General features: G+C 34.7%; 1 protein-coding gene across 15 annotated transcripts; it reads left to right on the forward strand.

Moving 5' to 3' along the window:
* Positions 1-313: 313 nt before the first annotated feature.
* On the forward strand, positions 314-18,927 carry l(1)G0196 (inositol hexakisphosphate and diphosphoinositol-pentakisphosphate kinase). 15 transcript variants are annotated; one of them, XM_018514829.1, is made up of 31 exons: positions 314-523; positions 766-923; positions 1,050-1,157; positions 1,366-1,461; positions 4,131-4,328; positions 4,407-4,547; positions 4,633-4,723; positions 5,192-5,346; positions 5,506-5,798; positions 6,172-6,366; positions 6,463-6,549; positions 6,621-6,809; positions 6,939-7,036; positions 7,341-7,463; positions 7,949-7,978; positions 8,699-8,933; positions 9,004-9,439; positions 9,518-9,651; positions 9,745-9,859; positions 9,939-10,178; positions 10,246-10,362; positions 10,454-10,611; positions 10,722-10,870; positions 11,797-11,844; positions 14,174-14,479; positions 16,015-16,236; positions 16,584-16,854; positions 17,076-17,167; positions 17,244-17,355; positions 17,623-18,003; positions 18,103-18,927. In XM_018514829.1, the coding sequence occupies exons 3-31, from the start codon at positions 1,125-1,127 to the stop codon at positions 18,557-18,559; spliced, it is 5,202 nt and encodes a 1,733-aa protein (XP_018370331.1). In that variant the 5' UTR covers positions 314-523; positions 766-923; positions 1,050-1,124; the 3' UTR covers positions 18,560-18,927. The 15 variants fall into 15 exon arrangements, with proteins under 15 accessions (XP_018370331.1, XP_018370330.1, XP_018370341.1 ...); XM_018514828.1 differs by having other exon boundaries at positions 766-1,157; XM_018514839.1 differs by having other exon boundaries at positions 766-1,157; positions 17,755-18,003.
* Positions 18,928-23,780: the final 4,853 nt, after the last annotated feature.

Genomic DNA, 23,780 nt, shown 5'->3' on the forward strand with positions numbered 1-23,780 from the left:
AATCTTAGATATTTCAGAGAAAATTCATATATGAAAAAAAGATTTTAGAAAAGTCATAGATTTGCTCGACACTTCTGAAAAGTGCTCCAATTTGCATTAAAAAATCCGCTAAATTTTTTAGTAAATTACAAAATTCGAAAATTGTGAAAAAATTCTGAAATAAAAATAAAAATTCTGAAAAATTTTAAGAAAAATTGTTACCAGGGGAAACTACCCTTGGAGTTTCGTTCGTATGCAATATTTTTTTGAAAATAAGACCCCTGATAGAACGTTTTCCAATCTCTCGAGTTCTCTCTTGTATGTCAGGTAGAGGTGACACATGCGCAGGAGATCCCGCTTTCTGGGGGGAACATCGCTGTCGAAAATTCGAGATTCGATCTCGTGGACACATGCCGGGACAAGACCTGTGCGACGTCAACAGGCACGCTAGTTCAAACGGCCGGAGAGTCGCGATCCCCGATCGTGTCACGTTACGAGTCACGTGCGAATATCATCGTGACGGATCGCATTTTCGTGGCAAACGGTAAGTACTGCTGAGTATCGCTCGATTTTCTTTTCGTCTCCGCACAAATCTGCTGGCGAATTCATGCGGTCGTTTTGCATGGCGCGCACTTCACCTACGCGTTGATTAAATCGGAGTAAGGTAAATACGACTCGACGCTATTGTTTGTAATTAGCCGGATATTACAAACGCAGTTATCTCGGTGGACATATAAACTCGTTACCCGTCTCTAACTCCCCGCAAACATTTGCTTTCTATTACAGCTTGCTAGGAAAACAACGCATCGAGCGACGCACATTGTCGCTAACGAACACCCGAAGAAGAACGCTCTTGTAAACCTCCTTGTAAATTATCACTGGAAAAGAAAACATTGAAAAACACTCGCTGACACGCTAGAAATTCAAGTGAGAGAGAAGAGCCTGTAAGATTAAAAGAATAAGACAGTTGTTTTTTCTTAGCTTGCACATCTCTCAAGTATTTCGCACTTGTTTATAAATGATATTAACAGATTAATAATTAATGCAATTGATGTGAGTTAACACGGTAGTTTCAGTGCGTAGGACGTTGTCTGACATAAACACGTGAAACAGGTGTTTGTTTTATCAATGAGACCGGATCTGTCATGTCTTACACTGAATTGGAACATGGTTACCAAGTAAATTCTCTTTATAACCGTTTCAAGTGGTCTGTCTTCTGTTTCTGCACTAGACTGCACTAGAAGTCTTTCTTGCTTTCGACAAATATCAAACATATACCTATTTCATTTTAAGTTCCAAAAGTGTACACTGGTTCAGTCACAGAAAACAGACCTAAGATGAGATTACATGTTCCGCTTGATCTAACGGGATTCTTTTTCTTTACAGGGTCTCAGGAATGCAAGCAGACCGATGTTCTATATAGGAGATATAAATACAGTGCAGTCATCTGTTATTCCCTCAATCTATCGTTCATCGAAAAGAGTAAGTTTGGGATGATTATTTTATTGTTGGTGAAATACACGAGGTCTGTTTTCCATAACTGAACTAGTGTACGCTGATGGAACTTAAAGTGAAATTATGTTTGATTTTTGATGAAAGCAAAAAAAAATTCGAGTGTAGTCTAGTACGGGAATAAAAAACAGGCCTATAACTGCAAGTGTCTGTAATATTGCACAAGGCACAGTTTGAAATCTATCCTTCAGCTTCCTAACAGCACATATTAGTATGTTTATAAAGTTGTATATAAAGTAGTTTATATATAAAGTTTTTTAAATGTAAAATGAATGTTCATTTTTGTTATATATTATATGAATAATTTTCTAGATCTTGCATTTAGTTAATCGTATGTATGAATCTGATCTCTTTATCTGATAAGGTATTACAGACGTAAAGAAGTAACGTGACGCGAACAGAGCCACATGTCTCTGTGACAATCGATTGTTATTCAAGAAATGGATTGATTTGAAATTAGTAAAACAGCAACGTTGTTGCATTTCTATCTTTTTATCTTGTGTTTATGTTATAAAAACGACAAATGTGCCAGCTGTAAAGCAGCTATATAGGAAAACATAGCATAGCATTCAGTTGGAGGTTAGAAATCTGTATATATATATATATATACACATATATATATATATATATATAAATATAATGTGATACATGTAAATATTTTTTTACGCATTTAAAAAATTATACATCATCTATATTCTCTTACAATATACTTGCCTTTTACATGCGGAAATATACCAACAGTTTTACTTAAACAGTTGCTAAGTAAATATTGATGGAACTTTTGTTAGTTCATCACTAGTACCTACATAGTCAAGAGATATACCCTTATTACATAATATCAGCTTTTAAAGAATTAAATCAATCAGTGCAAGCATTTGCGATAAATATTAATAAATATTTCTATGTAGTGAAATGTATAAATACAATCAATAGAAGAATAGGTTAAATTCTGTGTTCCATGATGTTTGGTCAGACAGGAATTTATCTCATCATAAGACACATTATTCGAGCACGAATGGTATGCACGTAATACAGCAGTTTAAATTTTCTATTGATGCATGTGTAATGCAAACAGTTATCCCATTTGTCACTTAGGAATACTGTACATTTGTTAATATTTACCATCAATTAGAGCAGTGCTAATATTGATCGACTTATAAATTCGTTCTAACTATGCTTGATAACATTATGGCAATTGCCTGCGAGTTTCATTCAGAAGGTATCCATTACTCGTTACTTTAACAGTGTGTGAACGTAGTTCATATAGGCAAACAGTATACATATTATTAAAATATAAATTAATTGATAATTTAATGCTACATTCTTATATCATTTGAAGGTGTATAAATATGCTACCACAAGAGTATATTTGAGTCCTAAGTTATAGTGATAATGTTCAAGTGACAGTGATAAATTTTTCTTTATCTTTCTATCATGATACGTTAACCGTAATCATACTTTAAGTGATCGATATTGGAACATTATCAATTAAATCATTGTTTATTACCAGAATAGAAGACATCAGAATTTATGGAGTATTTAATTCTTGAAGATACATAACATGAATTTTATTTCCAAGGTAAAAGCGCGTGTGTAATGTGTATGACTAAAGAAATATGTATTGTAATACTCTAATAAGAATGTGCTTAAAGATTAACTCTATAGAAATAGCAAACACATAAATAATAAAGATTTATCAATTGAACGTAGTAGGTAAATAGTTTTCTGTGTGATAACTTATCAGATATTACTAACCGCATAAAAATTTGCTATTACATGAACTGCTTATATTCATATATTTGAATTGTAAATTATAGGAAATGAAGATAGATTTCACTATATTTCTTTAGCTTGCTGTAATATTTTTCTTCTTTCTTTTATCACATTAATATCTCACCTCTTTTTCTAAATCTTTCATTGCAGTGATTAACAAACGCTCGTGCTTTACTTGTTGCTGCATGACTGGTATTGCATTTCTCATTGATTCTGGATGTAGTGAAATAATGGTATATGTAGTGGAATAATGGTAAAGTGAAATAAACAAAAATAGGTAAAAATATAAACGTGTAGGTGAATGAAAATTTCATACTGAATGAATCACGAATTTTTTAAATAGCGTGAATTTTCATTTTCAAATTTACATATTTCACGCTTTGTTGCTTGATATGTATTACCTTTCTATGTAGGCAATAACATATGCGATCGACGTATAACTTACTTATCAAAAGATCAAACTAAAGAGTATAATGAGTAATCTTACAAGAGTTCGCGATGAAAATTGTCCTGCTGACGACAAGCCTAGATTTCTATCCTGCCTAAAGGCATACTGGGTGAGCACTATTTAGCTTGAAGATTTTACAATCTTCATCACTGCTTGTTATATAGCGGAGTTTAGAAATCATATTCATTTTTAGAAACTATATAAAAATATTAGGCTGTGATATTCTGCTACTTGATCTATCACTGATTTTTCAAAAGAAAAAATGAGTGTGTGATAGTGAATTTAATTTTATATTGTATATGTATTAATTTTATTGAAGTGTTTATTAAAATTATTTTCTGTTTATTGGTATTGCATTAGATATGATTTGCATACGCGATGTATTCTTCTGTCACTTATTGTTTATTTTGCTTTCTAGCCTGAATTATCAGAAGGAAACCAAGATGATGCTTATATGGGCGGGAGTGATGTGGAAGGAGAGGGAAAGCAAGTCCTGGTTGGGATATGTGCAATGGCGAAGAAGTCACAGAGTAAACCGATGAAAGAGATTTTGACAAGGCTCGAAGAATTCGAATATATAAAAATTGTTGTCTTTCCAGAAGAAGTGATATTAAAAGTAATATATATTTACGTTGTGGAACTATACCGTATTTCTATCAAATTTATATCTTTTGTGTTTGCTCGTTTATTATAGGAACCTGTAGAAGATTGGCCTGTAGTCGACTGCTTAATAAGTTTCCATAGTAAAGGCTTCCCCCTTGATAAGGCTATAAATTATGCGAATTTACGTAAACCATTCATCATCAATCATCTCCCGATGCAGTACGATATCCAGGTATAAGTCTTTAATTTCAGAATACTAATGTATTTTTCTATTACATATATCCTCTATGTCTATGTATTAATACAAATTGCTGTAGGACCGAAGAAGAGTTTATGCTATACTAGAAAGTGAAGGTATCGAAATTCCACGATATGCCGTTCTCGACAGAGATTCACCAGATCCGAAACGTGAGTTACAAAATTTATTTATATTATTTGTAAATAAATTGTAAATACTTAATCTTCGCGATCCAGTTTTGAAATCAAATAACTATGACGTACGGTACTCAAATAAATTTAAAATGTGTATCACTTATACGTTTAGCTCTCTAAGGACGGCATCGTCTTGTCATAAAACAATTTTTTTACTGGTTTTGCTAAAAATTGTTTTATTAGTGAAGAATCTATTGGATAGATACCTGTCCTTCATCAATATATATCTACTCTTACAATATATAGCTTCTCTTGCGATTAAAAATAGTATATTTCAGTGTTCAATGTTACATACATTTTCATCTTCAGTTTTTAAATAACTAATCTGTACATCTCGAATTAATCCCAAATTTATCCTGAATTTAATTTTAAAATATACAAATATGCAAAACTCGTTCTTAGGAAGTTAATCTTTACATGTAGAAAATATAAACTGCATTTCAGAACACGAATTAGTAGAGTCAGAGGATCACGTGGAGGTGAATGGTATTACTTTCAATAAACCATTCGTAGAAAAACCAGTATCAGCTGAAGATCATAATATCTATATTTACTATCCTACTTCTGCTGGAGGAGGAAGTCAGAGATTATTTAGAAAGGTATATATATTATCTTTTATTTGAATTATTTGTTATATTATCTTTCCTGAAGTTAGTATATGATTCCTTGTACAAAATATAGAAAGCAAGTATCGTTTTTCTACATGGAAAAAATTAAAAATGAATACTTATTGTATGAATAATGTTTGTTTATTACAGATAGGTAGTCGTAGTAGTGTATATTCTCCAGAATCTCGCGTTCGCAAGAGTGGTTCTTATATCTATGAAGATTTTATGCCTACCGATGGCACCGACGTTAAAGTCTATACCGTGGGACCTGATTATGCTCATGCCGAAGCGAGGAAGAGCCCTGCTCTCGACGGCAAAGTTGAGAGAGATTCGGAGGGCAAAGAAATTCGTTATCCAGTGATATTGAACAATGCTGAGAAATTAATTAGTAGGAAGGTATGTTTGGCCTTCAAGCAAACGGTGTGCGGTTTCGATTTATTAAGGTATGTGATCGTACATTTTCATGTAATACCAGTATGATAAGAAATTAAGTCTACTTTTTCGATAATTTTCTTTTTATGAACAGTGATATGTCGCAATATTCGTTAAAAATATGTGTTTCTTATATAAAATCTATTTTATTTGTTTGTGTAACATTAAGACGTGGTACATTACGTGTCAACGTAATATAATTATCGACGTGATTATCAATATTATTTTAGAACGCATATCATGTTACACATTCAATAGCTTTGATTTCTGCTGCGACACTGACTTCAGTCAAAAAATAGATATTGACACAAGTGTGTATCGCGATTTACGTAAGTGGCCAAAAGTCAAGTAAGTACAATTGATACAACATGATTTTGGTTACAGAGCAAACGGCCAGTCGTTTGTGTGCGACGTGAATGGATTTAGTTTTGTAAAGAACTCGAACAAGTATTACGATGACTGTGCCAAGATTTTGGGAAATATGATACTTAGGGAGCTGGCTCCCACGTTGCATATTCCGTGGAGCGTTCCCTTTCAATTGGACGATCCTCCTATCGTGCCAACCACATTTGGCAAAATGTTAGTCTAATCACAAGTGATAATTAAACTATACACAATTATGTTTTTATTACTGAAGCATGTTTCTCAATCATTACTAATTCGATATTTATCTAGGATGGAATTGCGCTGTGTCGTGGCAGTTATTAGACATGGTGATAGAACCCCAAAACAGAAGATGAAAGTAGAAGTGCGTCATCCTAAGTGAGTAAAAAAGATCTTATATGTTTTCTCATCCGAAAGTATCATAATTTAAAATTTATAATGTCTCACAGATTTTTTGAGATATTTGCAAAGTACGATGGTTATAAACACGGTCATGTCAAACTAAAGCGCCCTAAACAGCTGCAAGAGATTCTCGATACAGCGCGTAGTCTGTTAGCGGAAATACAGCATCGTGCGGCGGGTCCCGAGTTGGAAGAAAAACAAGGGAAATTGGAGCAACTTAAGAGTGTCTTAGAAATGTATGTAGCAACAAACAAAGCAGTATAGTACTTTAATAAATTAATCAGATGTACATGATTATTATTAATATTACACAATTGAGTAATAAATGATAAATTTGTAATAAAATTATTAACTCTACGTTGCAGGTACGGGCATTTCTCTGGCATAAATCGCAAAGTCCAATTAAAGTATCAACCGCGAGGACGGCCGCGGGGAAGTTCCTCCGACGACGGTAGCGATCTTAGTATGCTTCGTTTGTTTTTTCACTATTTCGTATAATATATATACGATGTGTATTTTTAAGAATATATATTTAATGAATATATTTATATTCATATAAGCCCATATTCAAAATGCGATATTAGCACGCATATTTGGCAAATAATTTACATTACATCTACTATAAAATTTTAGAAATAAAACCGCGTATTTGTCGATAAAAACGTTTACGGGCCGTAATATAATATATTTAATAGATATATTTTATAGAAAATTATATATCATGTATATGAAGAAATACGCATATCTCCTCATTTTTTCTCTTTTAGATCGATTAGGGGAACCGTCTCTCGTTTTGATATTAAAGTGGGGCGGAGAACTGACGCCGGCTGGACGTATTCAGGCGGAAGAATTAGGACGCATATTCCGCTGCATGTACCCCGGTGGTCAAGGTAGACACCTTAGTGGTTCGTATCTTATGTTCATATGCTTGCCATGCTCGCTTTTAAGTTTCTACACAGTATCGAAAATCGTTTCTATAATAATTTTCCTCTATTAGCTAAACCTGATCTGGGTTTACCTGTGATATATGAAGTATAATCTGAAAGCCTGTAGGCTTTCGGTACGAATTACTGTCTCTTGTATCTTGAGAATGCTATATTGTACAAGTTGCAAAATTATTGAACGGCTTAAAAAGATTGGCGTATTGATATTGAATCGTATTCTCACATGATTTGTATCACTATATCTTGTATGAGAAATGTAAAAGCTATTTGAGAGTAATATCGAATTTGTGCGAGAGTAATTGCCAGTGTAGCAACCACTGTGGCACTAACAACCATTGGCAATCATATCTAACTGGTAGTTAATAGTGAGATGTAGTAATATTACACTTTCGAGTCACATATAGGATAATCTATCTCAAATGTTATTTCAGAGGAAGAATCAGAGATGTTACCAAATCACGGTAACCTTTTATTTACGATCCACGCTTATTCCATAGTTCTCTGTAGATTGTATTGCTGTTCTTAGAAATAGCGATGTTACGGTCGACGGCGTTAACAGTAAGAGTACACTTGCACACTTTGTATCTCTTTATTTGAACGAGTTCTCGAGTTGCCACTTGACTTAACGGAAAAAAAAAACAAACCGTTGTCGGCAACTGGGGAATAGCATGGTTTAACGGTTTTAGCGTACACCACACTTACCTTTCGCCACACGCTTTCTTTATGCTAATGTACGTTTCCATTAGTTTTGTTTTTAACGGCACTACAATACGTTAAATATAATTTTTTATATGTAAAATGTTATGCACGTATTTGTACAATATGTGTTCTTCGAAACGTAATTTTCTATTAAAATACCAACAGAGGAGTTTTAAGGTAACTCTAAAACATTTAGAGACATGAAAAACTTGCAGTACCTTCCGTGTTATGTCACGTTAATTAATATAATATAATTAATCCCGAGATTATATCTTTACGCTATAATTAATCCCGATAATATATCTTTACATATCACGATGATCTCGATACTAGAGCATAGGTCATCTCGACAACTATTTTATTTTATTTTATTTTTTTTGTAATCTAAATTGTTCCGTTGTCGTTGTGTTCTATGATTATGATAGCTGTGACAGGAGGAATCCCGTCGGTGTGTTGATACTATTCCCCCTTGTTAAATATAGGTGAATACGCAGGTGCACAAGGATTGGGTTTGTTACGCTTACACTCCACGTTTCGCCACGACTTAAAGATCTATGCTAGCGATGAGGGACGCGTTCAAATGACTGCGGCGGCTTTTGCGAAAGGATTGCTTGCATTGGAGGGAGAACTAACGCCTATTTTAGTGCAAATGGTGAAAAGCGCGAACACCAATGGTCTTCTAGATAACGACTGCGATAGTAGCAAATATCAGAATATGTGAGTAGATATTCACTAAACGCCTAAATTGTAACTTTTTCCACATAATATACGATATTTATAATTATAGGGTAAAAACGCGCTTGCACGAACTGCTACAACAAGATAGAGACTTTACTCGGGAGGATCGAGAACAGATCAATCCGGGAAACGCGCTCAGCATCAATGCCGCTTTAGACTGTGTCAAGAACCCGGTCCGATGTTGCCAACACGTTCATACTCTTATCCAGAAACTGTTAGATATCGTGCGAATAAAAAAGGAAGATCCGAAGACAAAGGACACGATACTCTATCACGGTGAAACGTGGGAACTGATGGGACGTCGCTGGGGAAAGATAGAAAAGGATTTTTGTACAAAAAACAAACGTTTCGACATATCTAAAATTCCCGATATTTACGATTGTATAAAATACGATCTGCAACACAATAATCATACATTGCAATTTGAACACGCGGAAGAATTGTATACGTACGCTAAATCTTTAGCGGATATAGTAATCCCTCAGGTATAATTTATTTTCGCCGTTAATTCTATCAATATTTTATTTTTCTAACTGTAAATTTTATTATATATTAATGCGCAGGAATATGGTTTAACGGTACAAGAGAAAATGACTATTGGTCAAGGTATATGCACGCCTTTGTTGAAAAAAATACGAGCTGATCTACAACGAAATATTGAAGAATCTGAGGAGACTGTAAATAGGCTTAATCCTAGGTATAACAATTGAGTCTTGTTTTTGAAAAACTTTCTTCTCTAAAAGTTTGAGATTTTTTTAGTAATTATACAGTTATTATTAATGATCTATAGATATTCCCATGGTGTCTCGAGTCCAGGACGCCATGTACGTACGAGGCTGTACTTCACAAGTGAGAGTCATGTACATTCTTTACTAACCGTGTTGCGTTATGGTGGTTTACTCGATGTAAGTGACATGTCCGCATTATAATTAAAAGAAATAATGTCCTGTTTTATTTTCTAATTTCTTATTCATCGATTCGTAGGTGGTGAAAGACGAACAGTGGCGACGCGCGATGGAATATGTCAGCATGGTCTCCGAGTTGAACTACATGTCGCAAATTGTCGTCATGTTGTACGAGGATCCAACCAAAGATCCATGCAGTGAGGAACGTTTTCATGTCGAATTGCACTTCAGTCCTGGCGTTAACTGTTGCGTGCAGAAGAATCTGCCGCCTGGTCCTGGATTCAGACCACACTCGCGCAATGAGAGCAGTCACAATGTGGTAAAATTTTAAATTATTTGTATAATACGCTACCTCAATACAAATTAATGAATTTCTTTTTTTTAAGGGGGAGAGTGGTGGTTCTGGTCAGGATACTAGTTCACAATGTAGCACTCGGATAGAGGAGGAAGATGCGGAATTGGGCATTATCGAAGACGATTTGATAAATCCCACCGCGCAAGCTGTAAGTACAGTTTATTTATTGATTTTTGGCAAGTGTTATTTTGTTCTCAACTATTTAAATAGTTATATGATAGACAAAAATTTGCTTTCAGGATACACCTCCACCATTAATAGAGACAGACACTATGGACTCTATGCTAGACAGTCCAACGACCAGTCGTGGGATCGACATGATGGATCTAGATCCGAATATGATGGACGAACCGTATGATAGTGGATTTTTGCAGAGCTCGGCACCGATTCCAATCAGGTCTGCTATTATATGCAATTTACATTGAGCATTTTTCTATACACATTTATTATTCTAATAAAATAATATGTGAAGAATAAAGGTTTCATTCAATGTAACTGTACGTACAGTGCTAGAACCGTGGCCGGACACGAAGCTGCTAGACTTGGCAGCCAATTGGCGGCAAGTCAACGACAACGTCGAAGCAAGGAGGCAGGGAACATCGTGGAACCACGCGCACGAAGCTACGATCATCAACGGCAAGAGAAACCTGAGAAAGGTAAGTGCGCCTTAATGTGTAAGTTATCCATATCGGTGAGCAGATTTAGTGAAGTAAGTGTAAAGGATGTCGCTGATAAACGAGCGATATTTGGTCAAAATATAATATTAACGATTGATCTATACTTGCTGTATACATATGTGCGTGCAAACGCGTACATACACATGGATATACGGAATGTGTATGTAAGACGTGTACGGTATCCTTAACACGTTTAATGGTTTGTGCATGATTATATAATTATTGATTATTGGTCTTCTTTATATATTTATACACCACCTTAATGGCAGTTACGACATTTATAGTATGCTACGTATGAATGCCGTATATATATCCTCCCTCCCAAATTATATAATAGATTTACACCGTGAAATTATATTTTATCACGAAATCCTATTTCCCTTGTATAAGTAGTGATTAATGAAAAATATATCGATATTTAAACCGTGTTTGGTATTCAACGTTTTAATTTATAATGAATCAATGGTTCGATTATTAATTTGTACAATTTTTACATTATATAATTAAAAATATTTATGATATTTATAAAAGATTAATATTACTTGTCTCTAAATTTTGAGCTGAAGTTGTATTGTTAAATTTATAGATATTTCTTGTTATCTAAATAAGAGCAGAGATTTGAATTTATCTCACTTTTATGAAATGTGTCGCATGTAGATGAATGGGTTGTGCGATATAATAACGATAGTATGATGTAAAGATGTCTTTGTTTGCTCTTCGAAGAATAGTTTTGCAAAAATGCGCACAAACATATAATGACGTTTAATATATATTATGTATGTATTATGTTAATGTTAAAGACATCGAGATATTAGAGCTTTTAGGGGCTAATTACTGGCAATTGAATTGATAATGGAATGTCGCCACAATGCTCCCTTCTGTGTTCTATTGTTCTCTTTTTGTAGCTGCGGACAAGCTGCAGTATCAGAGCTTGGACGCGGTCAACAAAGAAGGTACGTTTTTACCGGTTATCAATTTTTTTTTATAAAATGATTTTTTAAGATAATGTACACGTAAACTTTCGGATGATACTTTACGTATCCTTATTTTTTTCCATAACCAGGTAGATCCATCCTATTCACATGTACATTTTTTTAATACAAAATATATTTTTTTTTATCCGTAGAAACTCTTATGCATATGTTGCAATGAAATAATTCCATCAATCGATATTGCATAATTATATCAATAAAATTTCATGTCGAATGGCATAACTGATTCTCATATAAAGCAGATAATTCGACGGATTTTTATTTTCGTTGCAATTAATGTGCATAATTGTTGGACCGATATATGTATATCAGTACCCGGAATGCGCTTATGCACATCGTCGGTATTACAAAATGTTGATTAAAGTAACTGCCAACTCTCACATCCTACACCTTATACCTCGTAGCTATAGTCTCGTATCTCTAGTCTCATCCCTTCCTCAGTAAATTAATCTTGTATATTTTGCCCGAGTTAATTTTTCACGATATGTTGCGAGTTGTAATCTGCATTTGTTGATTTCGTTATTTTTCCTTTAATCAGTTCTACAAATCGCACGTACTGTATAGACCAGAAAAAGGATTGGTATCATTTTTTCTTTTCTTTTAATGACTGGATCTCTGGAACACCGGACGAAGTGCGAAACACGGTCTGGTTGATCTATCCGGATAGGGTGATCTATCCGGAAAAGTTTAATGTATCTTGTTTCATGTAGTACAGCCGAGAGATGTGTATTTTGCCAATGCCAGGGTAGGAAGCGGTGATTCCAGTTGAAATAACTCTTTGCTCAGCGATAGTTGTGCGCGTGGAAGCCAACTAATCAAGTATCGGCGACTGTCTGGACCACACACGCACTGTAGTGTGGTTCATTTAGCTGCCCACCCGAATCCTCGATCCTAAGATCATCATCTCCACGAAACTCGCACATCTTCATTACCATCGAGTCTTCCTTCTTGGAGCTCTAAGCGCATTTGTCATACGTTCATCGTATAAGTTCATCCAAAGTGTCATCGAATTTCATATCATCGATTTTCTTAAACAATACTTGTTGACACTCATCCAATATTCACAGCTTCTTTTTTTCGAGCGTTTCATGTCGATTCGTCGTTAACGTGTTCATCTTACACCACTTTCATTGATCGCCGAATGTTACCTTTGAATAAGTAGCTTACAGAACATATAACATTGTCACCTCATTCCTCTTCTTCATTCATGTATAATTCATAACGATAGTCAAAAGGAAAAAGGGACTCGGACCAAGAAAAGCATCATATCTTCCCACTATATCATCACGATTTTATACTAATGCCGTTTGAGCTTCGGTATCCTAACAAACTTCAGTGTTACGAGGCTGTCTATATATGTAAAAAGTCGTGTGGTTTGGTTGGCTTACTGGTTGCATGGCTATCGTGTGCCACGGTTGTTGTATGGTGTGCGTACTCGTGAATCCGACATACTCACTAAACTATGCGCAGAGGGCGTGGAAGGTATACTCTATCCTTAATTTACTTTATTTCTTCCTTGACGAATCTTTAAATGCCGAAGCAATTAAATGTAATATTCGTAATCTTTTCAAGCGTCAAAATATATTGTTCGTTTAATGACACGAGATTATTTAAAAATTATTTTCTATATACAATATTTATATATATTTCATATATATAGTAATATAATGTTTATTTATATTGTACTACATATGTACTGTGTAAATATAGATGTAATAACTACAACGTATTTTAAAATCTTTACGCTGACGATTCTTATTATATTAGTTACAGAGATTGTTTCATTCTTTATATATAATTTTTTAATTATTCATACTCTCTGTAACATGTAACTAAAGCAAATCATGTCGTAAGGTGTATAATAAAGTGACAACGTTCTTTATGCAGACTAGAGATTGAGATTGAATTTCACAATCAGAAAAAAGAAAACCAATATCAAGTTTGGTGAACTTTGCTTTGATTAATAAAATTCAATCTCAATCTCAATGTATAGTCTGATACGGGTATTACGGTAATCATTGCTTTTTTTTTTATCACGATAGCAGTGATCCAAAGATTCGTCTTTTCCGGTTCTTTAGCAAATGGGTTTTTTAATCGGCTCTTTCTCTCTTCTGTTTTCTTTTCTCTCCTGTTCCTCTCACTACACTGTCATTCCGAATGCTGCACCGTACCCTGCCGTCCCCTTCTGATAACGCTATCACATCTGGATCTATTGCCTGCGCATTTCGCACTCTCCTTACGCACCGCATCGCATCGCAACGCACCGCTACGCAACGCAACTCGCTATCAGCCGCGGGGCCGACTCCGGAGGAATCTCGCGACGAGGAACGCACGTGGAAACCGGCGACGCTGCTGCAATCGCACAGCTCGCCGGAGCTACCGGTTTCGCCGGACGAGAGCTTCGCTTCTTCGTGCTCGCTTCGCAATGCGCGCAACGATAGACAACTATCCGCCAACCCTTGCTCGTTGCCCGATCCGTCGTTCGCGACCGTCAGCAACCTGCCGGAGCGGACTGTCACCGGATACCGTGGCCGCGGCAGAAAGTACGAACGATCGCGCTCCGAAGTGACCTTGCTCTCATCCGTCGAACTCTGCGGTGAGTTCAAGGGTAACGACAAACATCACGTGGACTGATGGAAAGATCGTCGCATGTCGGTGTGGCGCGCGGAAGAACCTGAGAAAAATGTTTGGTTGAAAATGGATAAACTGGAAAACTCTTGATATCAATCAGAATTCTAGTTGTCGTAATTAGAATTTAGTAGATTTAACCAGGCAATTCTAATTTGTCCATTTTCAACTAGAATTTTAATTAATCAAACATTTCTCTCAGTATTTCTCTCAGTTTTATTCAGGTCTAATCCTGTCAATGTCAATGAGAATTTTGTTTGCCCAAATATCACACTACGGGAACAATACACTGTAGTGTATCCACTCAATTCGATTGTAATTTCGTAAAAATGAACTTTGAAAAAAATCTTTTTTAATCGAAACGCCAGACATTAAGCATAACGGTACTAAGAAAGTATATATATGGAGTAAAAGTGTTTTTCATTGCTTTATTAATGAAAGCAATGGAAAAGTACTGGAACAAGAAAGTTGGATATGCCATAAATAGTGAAAAAGTTTAAAAGTTAGTAATATAAAGAAGTAAATATAATGTACATTATCATCTAAGTAATATAGTCGGGATTAACATCATTCTTGAATTACTAAATAACGTTTCGTCTTGTCCTTTCGTTGATAATTTCTCTTACGAAGTCTTATTGGCATCGACACGCAGGTTGGACGCGACTAAATTATTTATTTTCCATGCGCTACTCTGGAGTTTCTGCGACCTCAATATTAGATGCTGAAAACCTCGATTCACGAGATCAATAGATATGAAATTGTCCTACGTGAATTCCTGCATTATTTTATTCTAGATTTGACGAAATTATGTTGTCTGACAAAGAAATTATTTAACGAATTAAAGGAGATCAGATTTATAAAAGAAAGGAAGATAGTCAAGAAACTATTTACTGCAACATAAGTAGTACAGCAAATTAGTTGGGCATTCGCAAAGTTTAGTTCTTTATCCGTTATATTTTGCTAATTTGTTCAATTAGCTTGATATTCTTTTTCGAAGGAAGACCAATGCCAGTTTTTGTTTCCTAATTTGGATTATTCCCACTAATCGAGATTCGATTCGAGTCCTGATCTTCTATTTCTTTCTAATTTATTTTCAGAAAGAGATAGAGAATCAATCGTTGATTAATATAATAATTAATATTGTGGGAATAGTCCTATGCTCACCGATTTGCTTTGCTCGTTATCGCTCTGTCGTCTCTTTCTGATTATTAATGTTCCTCTTCTCACCTTGAGACGCGAGCACAAACTCAAGCACGGGCACGAGCACGAGCACGAGCACGAGCACGAGTATGTCGTGATAGAATTTAAAGCTTCACAGTCGATCTCTGCCGGCTTTTAATAAAGACATGCCAATTATATACATGTAACAAATATTCACCGTTATCATTACCATCGATCCACGAGACTAATCATTATCAATGTCCGGAGTATCTATCAGCGTCTGAGTCCCCCGTCCGTCCAAACATCCCGTGTCCAGGCCTCATTCCTCTTCTCCACCCCTAGACACACGATCGCGGATCATTCAACCTGATCCTACCTGCACAGCAAGGCGCCACCGTCACAGTATCTCCGGACAGATGAGTTATTTCAAGCTGCTGGGCTACAATGTCAGCAAGAAGCTCACTGGCTCGGCCAACAGTCTCTTCAGCACTGCCGTAATAAGCGGTTCCTCGAGCGCGCCGAACCTGAAGGACATGGTACCACCTCATGCGTCCGCGGTTGCCGGTAAGCATCTCTAGATTGTTATATATTTAATTAATATATAATAATATAAATAACTAACGCTCAGTAGTTTTAGGCTTAATATAAAATTAGCAAGATAATTTCTCGGATTTAGTCAAACTTTCGTAACAAATAACATAAAAGCTATTGAAACGCATTAAATCTTATCCGAACAGTTTATCCTTCAATTTCAATAATTATATATCTGATTAAAATTCAGATATACAATAGTAGAAACTTTGAAAATATCGATATTTTATTAACTTATCTAATAAAATAAAAAATTCGGATAGGAGAGAATAAATTAAAATATTGAAAAATGATTCCTAATTGGCATGTTTATTCTATAGCGATAGAAGGCTTCGGCGGGGTGCCCCCCATCAGACCCTTGGAAACTCTACACAACGCGTTGTCGCTACGTCAACTAGATTGCTTCCTGGAGATGATGACCACGGCGCCGTTATATAGAACCCCGGCCTCGTCACCGCCTAAGTCGTCGCCGGCCGGATCGACGCACGAGTCACTCAATCCACCCCTCGTCCACGCCGGGATTAGTCGCGAGTACCACTCTTCCGACACGGAAGCTGTCAGGTACCGTAAGAAATTACATAAAACATGCCCGTGAGTATTTAGTCCTTTCCTCTGCGCCAACCAAATTTCGAGTAAGAATGCTCCTAAACTTATTCGGATGAGTGTGTTATATTCTACTACATCTTTTTTTTGTTTGAATAATTATTTGGTATTTGTATATACATATATCGTTTTATAATTGAATTACTAAAAACTCCAGTATGCGAGTTACGATTAATCTCCAATATATAATCGTGTTACCTACTTTATAGATACATTATGCCGACACCGATACAGTATAAACCCCTTGGTGAAGCAGAAACGTGTGACACTAGGAATCTACCATCACCTACCAGCCCGAACAGTATGTATCTATCCTATCTAAAACTGTGTGGCAATAATATCAATTTTATTTTAATAATCTTTTATGTTTCATACAGGCACAGGTTGGAGTAGTGAGCCACAGTCTTTTCTATCCTCCGAGCCATCGTCACCTGCGCCAACGTCGACAGGCGAATGTAGTATGTCTATAAGCTTAATCAGCAACGAAAGGTGAGTCTTACATGTGTCTTGAGATACATTTTATAAATTTGATCTATTTCTAATTTTATACGTTTTCTCCTTTTATGTTGAATTTATGTGATTAATTAACTACTGATTTAGTTACTTGTATTTTGTAGTCCTAAATTACTAAATATATCATTTTGTGATTGTATCTTTGTTGGTTTTTTAATTTAGATTTTAGATATCTCTCTAATATCTTACTACGTTGTATGTTGAGTGTTAGTAGTATTAGAAATAACGCCTCTTCCTTCGCAGTGCTCAACTCTTTATTGCGCCGAAATTTTCCCCGACCTCCTGCCTGGACGTAGACTTTAACGAATTTTGTATTCGTCTCGATCAAGAGAATCGAGAAAGTCGCGGCAGCGTCTCATATACGGATTATTACAGCAACGAGGACGGTCAGATACGTAAAATAACGCAAATACCGCAAACGATACAATCAGGTACCAGCGGTGCGCAGACAAAGCTCGTCTGTGGCGATGATCTTCCCTGCGATAATATCGATGAAGATGAGGACCACACATTAACTTTAAAACAGACCGAAGAGCAAAAAAAACAAGACGTTAAATCGATATTCGAGCAGAGGGATGACATTAATCCTATGAAACTAAGCAGCAGCTACAAAAAGATCGGACGGTAGGCAAATAAAATCGGTTTAACACGAATATACGTATAATATATACACATATGAAGAAATATATCGACATTTATCGCGGTGTTATTTGTTTACTGTAGTTTCCTGGTGGAAAGCACGGATATATCGCACGGCGACGTCCGAATTAAGGACACTGACAACGCCGGTACTTCCGATAAAGTAAAACTCTCTACCTCTCAGAAATCTGACATTTCAAGCACGGGTAAATCCATCGCGGAGAAGGCAAAGAAGGACTCCAAAAAGTGCGGCGGCTCGCACATCAATTCTCAAAAGCGAAAAAACTTTTCTCGTTCGCAGAGCGTCACGACGCCGAAGCCGGTTGTACCGAAACCTGATACGACTTTCAGTTACTCGAGGCAAAGCTCGTTCTCGACGATGTCGGATGCCGATCTGGAAAATTGGAAATTAAGCACGGATCCGACACATTCCTCGAGAACGAGTCAGCAGGAAGAACCTATACTCACTGTAGCCAGCAGTCTCACAGATAGCTCTAATGTCACCGTAGGCTTCGATGTCAAAGAGGAGGAAAAGAAATAGATATCAATCGCAAATTAATTTACTTATTTGATATTTTTTTCGACATCCTCGTGATATTAGATCTATTCTTACAACGTAGCATTTTACACTACTAGAGTTTTAGAAAGGATAGTTTCCTAGAAACTCAAAAGTATTAAAATCAACAAGTATTAATTAAACAGGACTGAACAGTCAGTCATTTTAATGTTTCGTAGCATTATTCATTAAGGCTGATAAAAGTATACGATCAGGACCAGATCATTTAGAGAGAGAGTTATAATAGCGAAACTTTTAAACCCCATCTCCTTCCAATCTTTATAGCATTGTATAAATGAGATATTAAATCAAAGACGATATATTCTTGTTTTAGCTCGAGAAATATCTCTAGAAAGCGATCAATGTTTCTAAATCGCTTCGTGACTTAAAAATAATATATTTTATCAATACAGATAGAATAAAATTATGATAATTTAAATGATATAGCAAATATTCAACTTAGAATGGGTCTTTTATAAAAAGATCAACGAATTACTGAACTGATAATAGTGAGAAAGAAAAATTAATCCTTTTACTTACATATCACTATCTGCGTGTTTTAATTTTAATTCAACATATTCACATCATTTATAGAATCAATTTTAAAAAGAATTAAAAATTTTTAATCAAGAGAGTAGATTGTCGATACATTTTCAATCGTTTATAATTTTTTGAGATTCTTAAATAAGGTTTTGCGCAGCAATACTGTCTAGGATCATCGCTGTTGACTGTGACTCGTAATTACACACATAGAAGATTACCTCTTTCCTAAAGAGATTATTACAGATGTACAAACGCTATGTAGATAAACATAGCCATTACGTGTGCTTCAATTAAACATAAGGGTGACTGAATAGGAGAAGAGACGTGTGGAAAAAAAAGTACATATGATTACATAAGAGGCATTTTAGAAATTTTAAAATATGTAAAAATGTATATTTACTGGATTTTGTTCTGCTCTTTAAAATATATTGCAATAAAATTTTTAATAGTCATATTTTCTTGAAGTTACCGAATGTACGAGACTGAAAATGTATGCATGCGTCAGCTAACAATGTTTAGAATGACAACGAAGATATCTTATTATTAGATATCTTATTATTTCGTGCGACTGCATGTGCAATCGAAGATATTACGTTTTTTATATTTTTTTTTTCAGTATAGTAGTAAGTACTGAAGAGGAGGTTTTTATCCGAGCCAAAGAAAATGTCCTGGTTAAGGTGATATAATTACGCTTGAAGTTGCACGAAGAAATATCCTGACTGTGGACACTTGACGTGCGACTTCTGGTATTGCAAAGGGTACGTATTATGGAATTATTCGAAATGGATTCCGATCGGAATTATTCGATTATTCCCTAGATTTCTATTGTGTTTTCTAGGGAAAACGAAATAATTGCGATCGGAATTCATTCCTCCGTAATATGTGCCGCAGATTAACTGTACTTGTAAAATAGTAAACAGCGTGCTCATAAATATATCAAAATATATGTACGTACATATATATCTATGTTACAAATGTTTAAATAAAACAATCTAAAATGTAACCTATTCGTTGAAATTTTATTTTTCCTAATATCTTTAAGTTGACAGTTGAGAATGTATCAGCCGTATATTTCTTGCAAAAAGTTTAAAATTGGAAATTTATTAATATTTATATTTTTCATTTGGAAATGAATATAAATACGAAACAGTTAGATGAATAACATCTTGTATTTATTTAACAAAATATATTTTTATAGTTTATTGCATTTTTATTTTTATTATAATATTTTAATTTCAAAAATTTCAATTTTGTATAATAATAAAAAATAATAACGGCTGATATATCCCTAAACAGCGCGAGAATAGTTTCCAAAGAAAGCTTGCCAAATTCTTTTTTATATTTTTGCATAAAAGTAACAATTACAGGGATAACTCGGCAGCCGTTTCATCGGTGATTTTACGGCGATTGTTTTCAATAATCTTTCCTGTCTATAATTAGCTTTGCGTCAAATCGATGGCACAGAGTCAATTTGCGATTTCAACGGACACGTGCGCGCCTTTTCCGTCCTTTCGAGGGACAGCCAACATATTGTTTGCGAGCAAGAGAGCAGTTTGAGGGGTGCGCTCTATCCCTGAATCAATTAAATAGATATTAGCCGTGTCACTTGACGTAGCTAAGAGAGCGAGAGACTGACCCTTACAACGAGCGCGTATAAACATCGCGCGTTTCCGCGTGTCAAATCGGATCTCATGTTTATGCTCCCCCGAGGTGACTTCGACGAGGGGAGGGGGAGGGGTTGGTATAAAGTTATTAGTTATTCCCCGGCGCATCCCCTCGCTTCGCGACATTTCCGTGTCCCAGAAACGCTCTAATTACGTCGCGCGAGTGGCGTATGATTTATCCCTCCGCCACATTTTTTCATCCCCGAAACCCCTATATTCTCGCCCCGCAATAGCGCGACGCCGACAAATCGTTTTCCGATTTTCGTTTAGAGATAGATTTATCGCTTAGATAGTTAAGATTTATCTTTTTGTAAAATTATTTTATTTATGCAGTAAAAATAATAGAATATATGTTAAGAAATCTACATATTTCAAAATACATAAACGTCGATTAGATGCTTAATTCGTTGTATATTGATTCTCTAAAACTTTTGGAATAAATCTCTATAGAATAAAATCTCTCATTCTTAAAGATTGAAAATTGAGCCACTCTTTTTCAGAACTGGCTTAATTTATAGTTTACAGTGAAATTCCACTTCAAAGAATTTAGAGAGGAAGTATGAATATCTTTGGATTAGCATAAGAAAAACTCACGCTGTTTCCTACAGTATACAAATATTTGCCCTCTTTTTAATAAAAAAGTATATTGAAATTTACTCTGTAAATTCTTTGTAGTGGAATCTTACTCTAAAGAGTGAAATGTTACTCTTAAAGTTTGAAAATTTTGCCACTATTTTTCAAGAGTGGTAAAATTTTCATTTTTTAGAGTGAGATTCCATTCCAAAGAATTTAGAGAGTATATGGAGTTTAACACCATTTTAATCGATTTCTTCTAAAAATCTGAGAAAATTAATCTGTTATATTTTTTACTATATATCTACATTTCTATATTTTAAAGTACTTATATTTATATATCTGTGTCTTAAAAATGTTGACTCAACATTTCGCAACAGTACCGCTTTTGTAATTACAGGCCTGTTCTTCTTTACATCGTGACAAAATCATATAACAAATTACGACAAGTTTGAAGCGCGAGAAGACGCCCTGCGTGAGCGTAATATCACTCAAAATATTTGATAAACGGTATGCGTTAGAATTGTAGACGCAAGTAGAGAACGACGTGGATGTTTAATACAACCCTCTGCTGTAATATGAACTATATACATAACTGCAAGCTGACGCCCCGGATCGATGTTCCGAGCGTCGGCGCCGGTAAGTTCCAGCTCTTTCTGCCGTCATTTTCTGGAGCAACCGATACGATACGTATGAAATCAAATGTGAAATTAAATTTTACTTGAGCATTCTGCGAAAGAGAAATAGGCCAACTTTGGAAAGAATCGGCAAGAGTTCATAATAAGAGAAATTAATTTCTGAAAATTCTCAAAACTTACAGATTAAAAGTCGACATTATTAAAATCTGTACATTATTTTTTTTAATTAAAATTAATAAATTCTTCATTTTTTCTTCATTATTTCTTGTTTCTACATTTTCATTTCAATTTTTACAAAAAGCGCCTTAAATATTTATTACAAAATCTTTTCGGAATTGAGGTTTAACGGAGAGCTACTATTTACTTATTATATTATCGCTTTCCAGTTCTAATTATATTATACATCGCTTATTAAAATTTTGTTATTGTTATATCATTCATGCTATATCCCGCACAGCACCTTTCATCGCAAATATATATTAAATACGTATCTATATATAATATATATGTAAAAAATATTAAAATAATAAAAATGTTTTTATTTATTATTACATTTAAAAAATTGTATACGTGCTGGCGTTTAGAACTACATTAAAGATTAAGTATTTTTATTTATGTCAATTTGATTATTATTATTATAGTTTATCAAATTATAGTTTGGTATGTACTAAATACATGTGTGGATTTACTTGATATTTGTACTTTTCATATTTTTGATTTATATATATATATATATATAAATCAATTAAAAATATGAAAAATACAAATATCAAGTATATCCACACATGTATTCAGTACATACTAGATTCATATTGTCAGATATGTATCAAATACGTAACATACATTACGTATCCGAAGCGGACATTTATTGGTATTAAACATGTATCTAATACATGAATCATACATATTGCTACATATTTGCAATATAGCAACATTTCAAAATTTATGTATCTAACATATTTACAATGCAAAATGCTGTGCGAGGAAGAAACGGTCCAATATCCGAAAAATCAAAATTTTTGATTCAACAATGACCACAGCTGCAAAGTCCTATTATAAATGCTTTGAAGCATTTGATTGGCCAATCAGAGAAAAAAATTTACAAATCGTCCAATCAAAAAATGCTTTAAACCATTTATAAGGTTTATTCGCGCGCTCGCTCCAATATGCTCTAACATGCTCCAACATGCTCCTACCATAGTTCCTTACTCCAACCAGTGCGTTTGAGTGAATAAGAGCTATGGTTGAAGCGTATTGGAGCATATAGACGCATGCGCGCCTACCTGAGTCTTTAGAAAGTTCTAGTGCAGTCTAGAAAGAACAGAAAACAGTCAAAGATATCGAATAGAAATGGTATCGTGATATAAATTACAAAGTGATATAAATTACACAATTAGTTACTTAATACAAAGAGATGTGGTAATTTAGTTGTAATATTGGCAAGCGCGAAAACGGATGACCAAAGTAAAACAAACGTTATGTTCCGAGTAAGATACAGAAATCATAATAATTCCTCGTGAAAAAATTTCACTGAAATTATTCTACGTTTTCACGAACACTTTTTTAATAAAATTTCAATATTTCAGAAAAATTTTAGTTTAATTTTAGCGATTTTTAGATGAAAAATTCATTTTCAAGAAAATTTTAGCAAAATTTCAGAGAAATTTCTGCAAAATTTTAAAGAAATTTTAGTTCAATTTCAGAGATTTTTTAATATATTAGCTGTAAAATTCACTTTCAGTGATATATTTTCAGGATATTTAATTTCGCTGAAATGTTCCAACACGT

Source organism: Trachymyrmex cornetzi, unplaced genomic scaffold, assembly GCF_001594075.2.
Source record: "Trachymyrmex cornetzi isolate Tcor2-1 unplaced genomic scaffold, Tcor1.1 scaffold56, whole genome shotgun sequence".
NCBI lineage: Eukaryota > Metazoa > Arthropoda > Insecta > Hymenoptera > Formicidae > Trachymyrmex > Trachymyrmex cornetzi.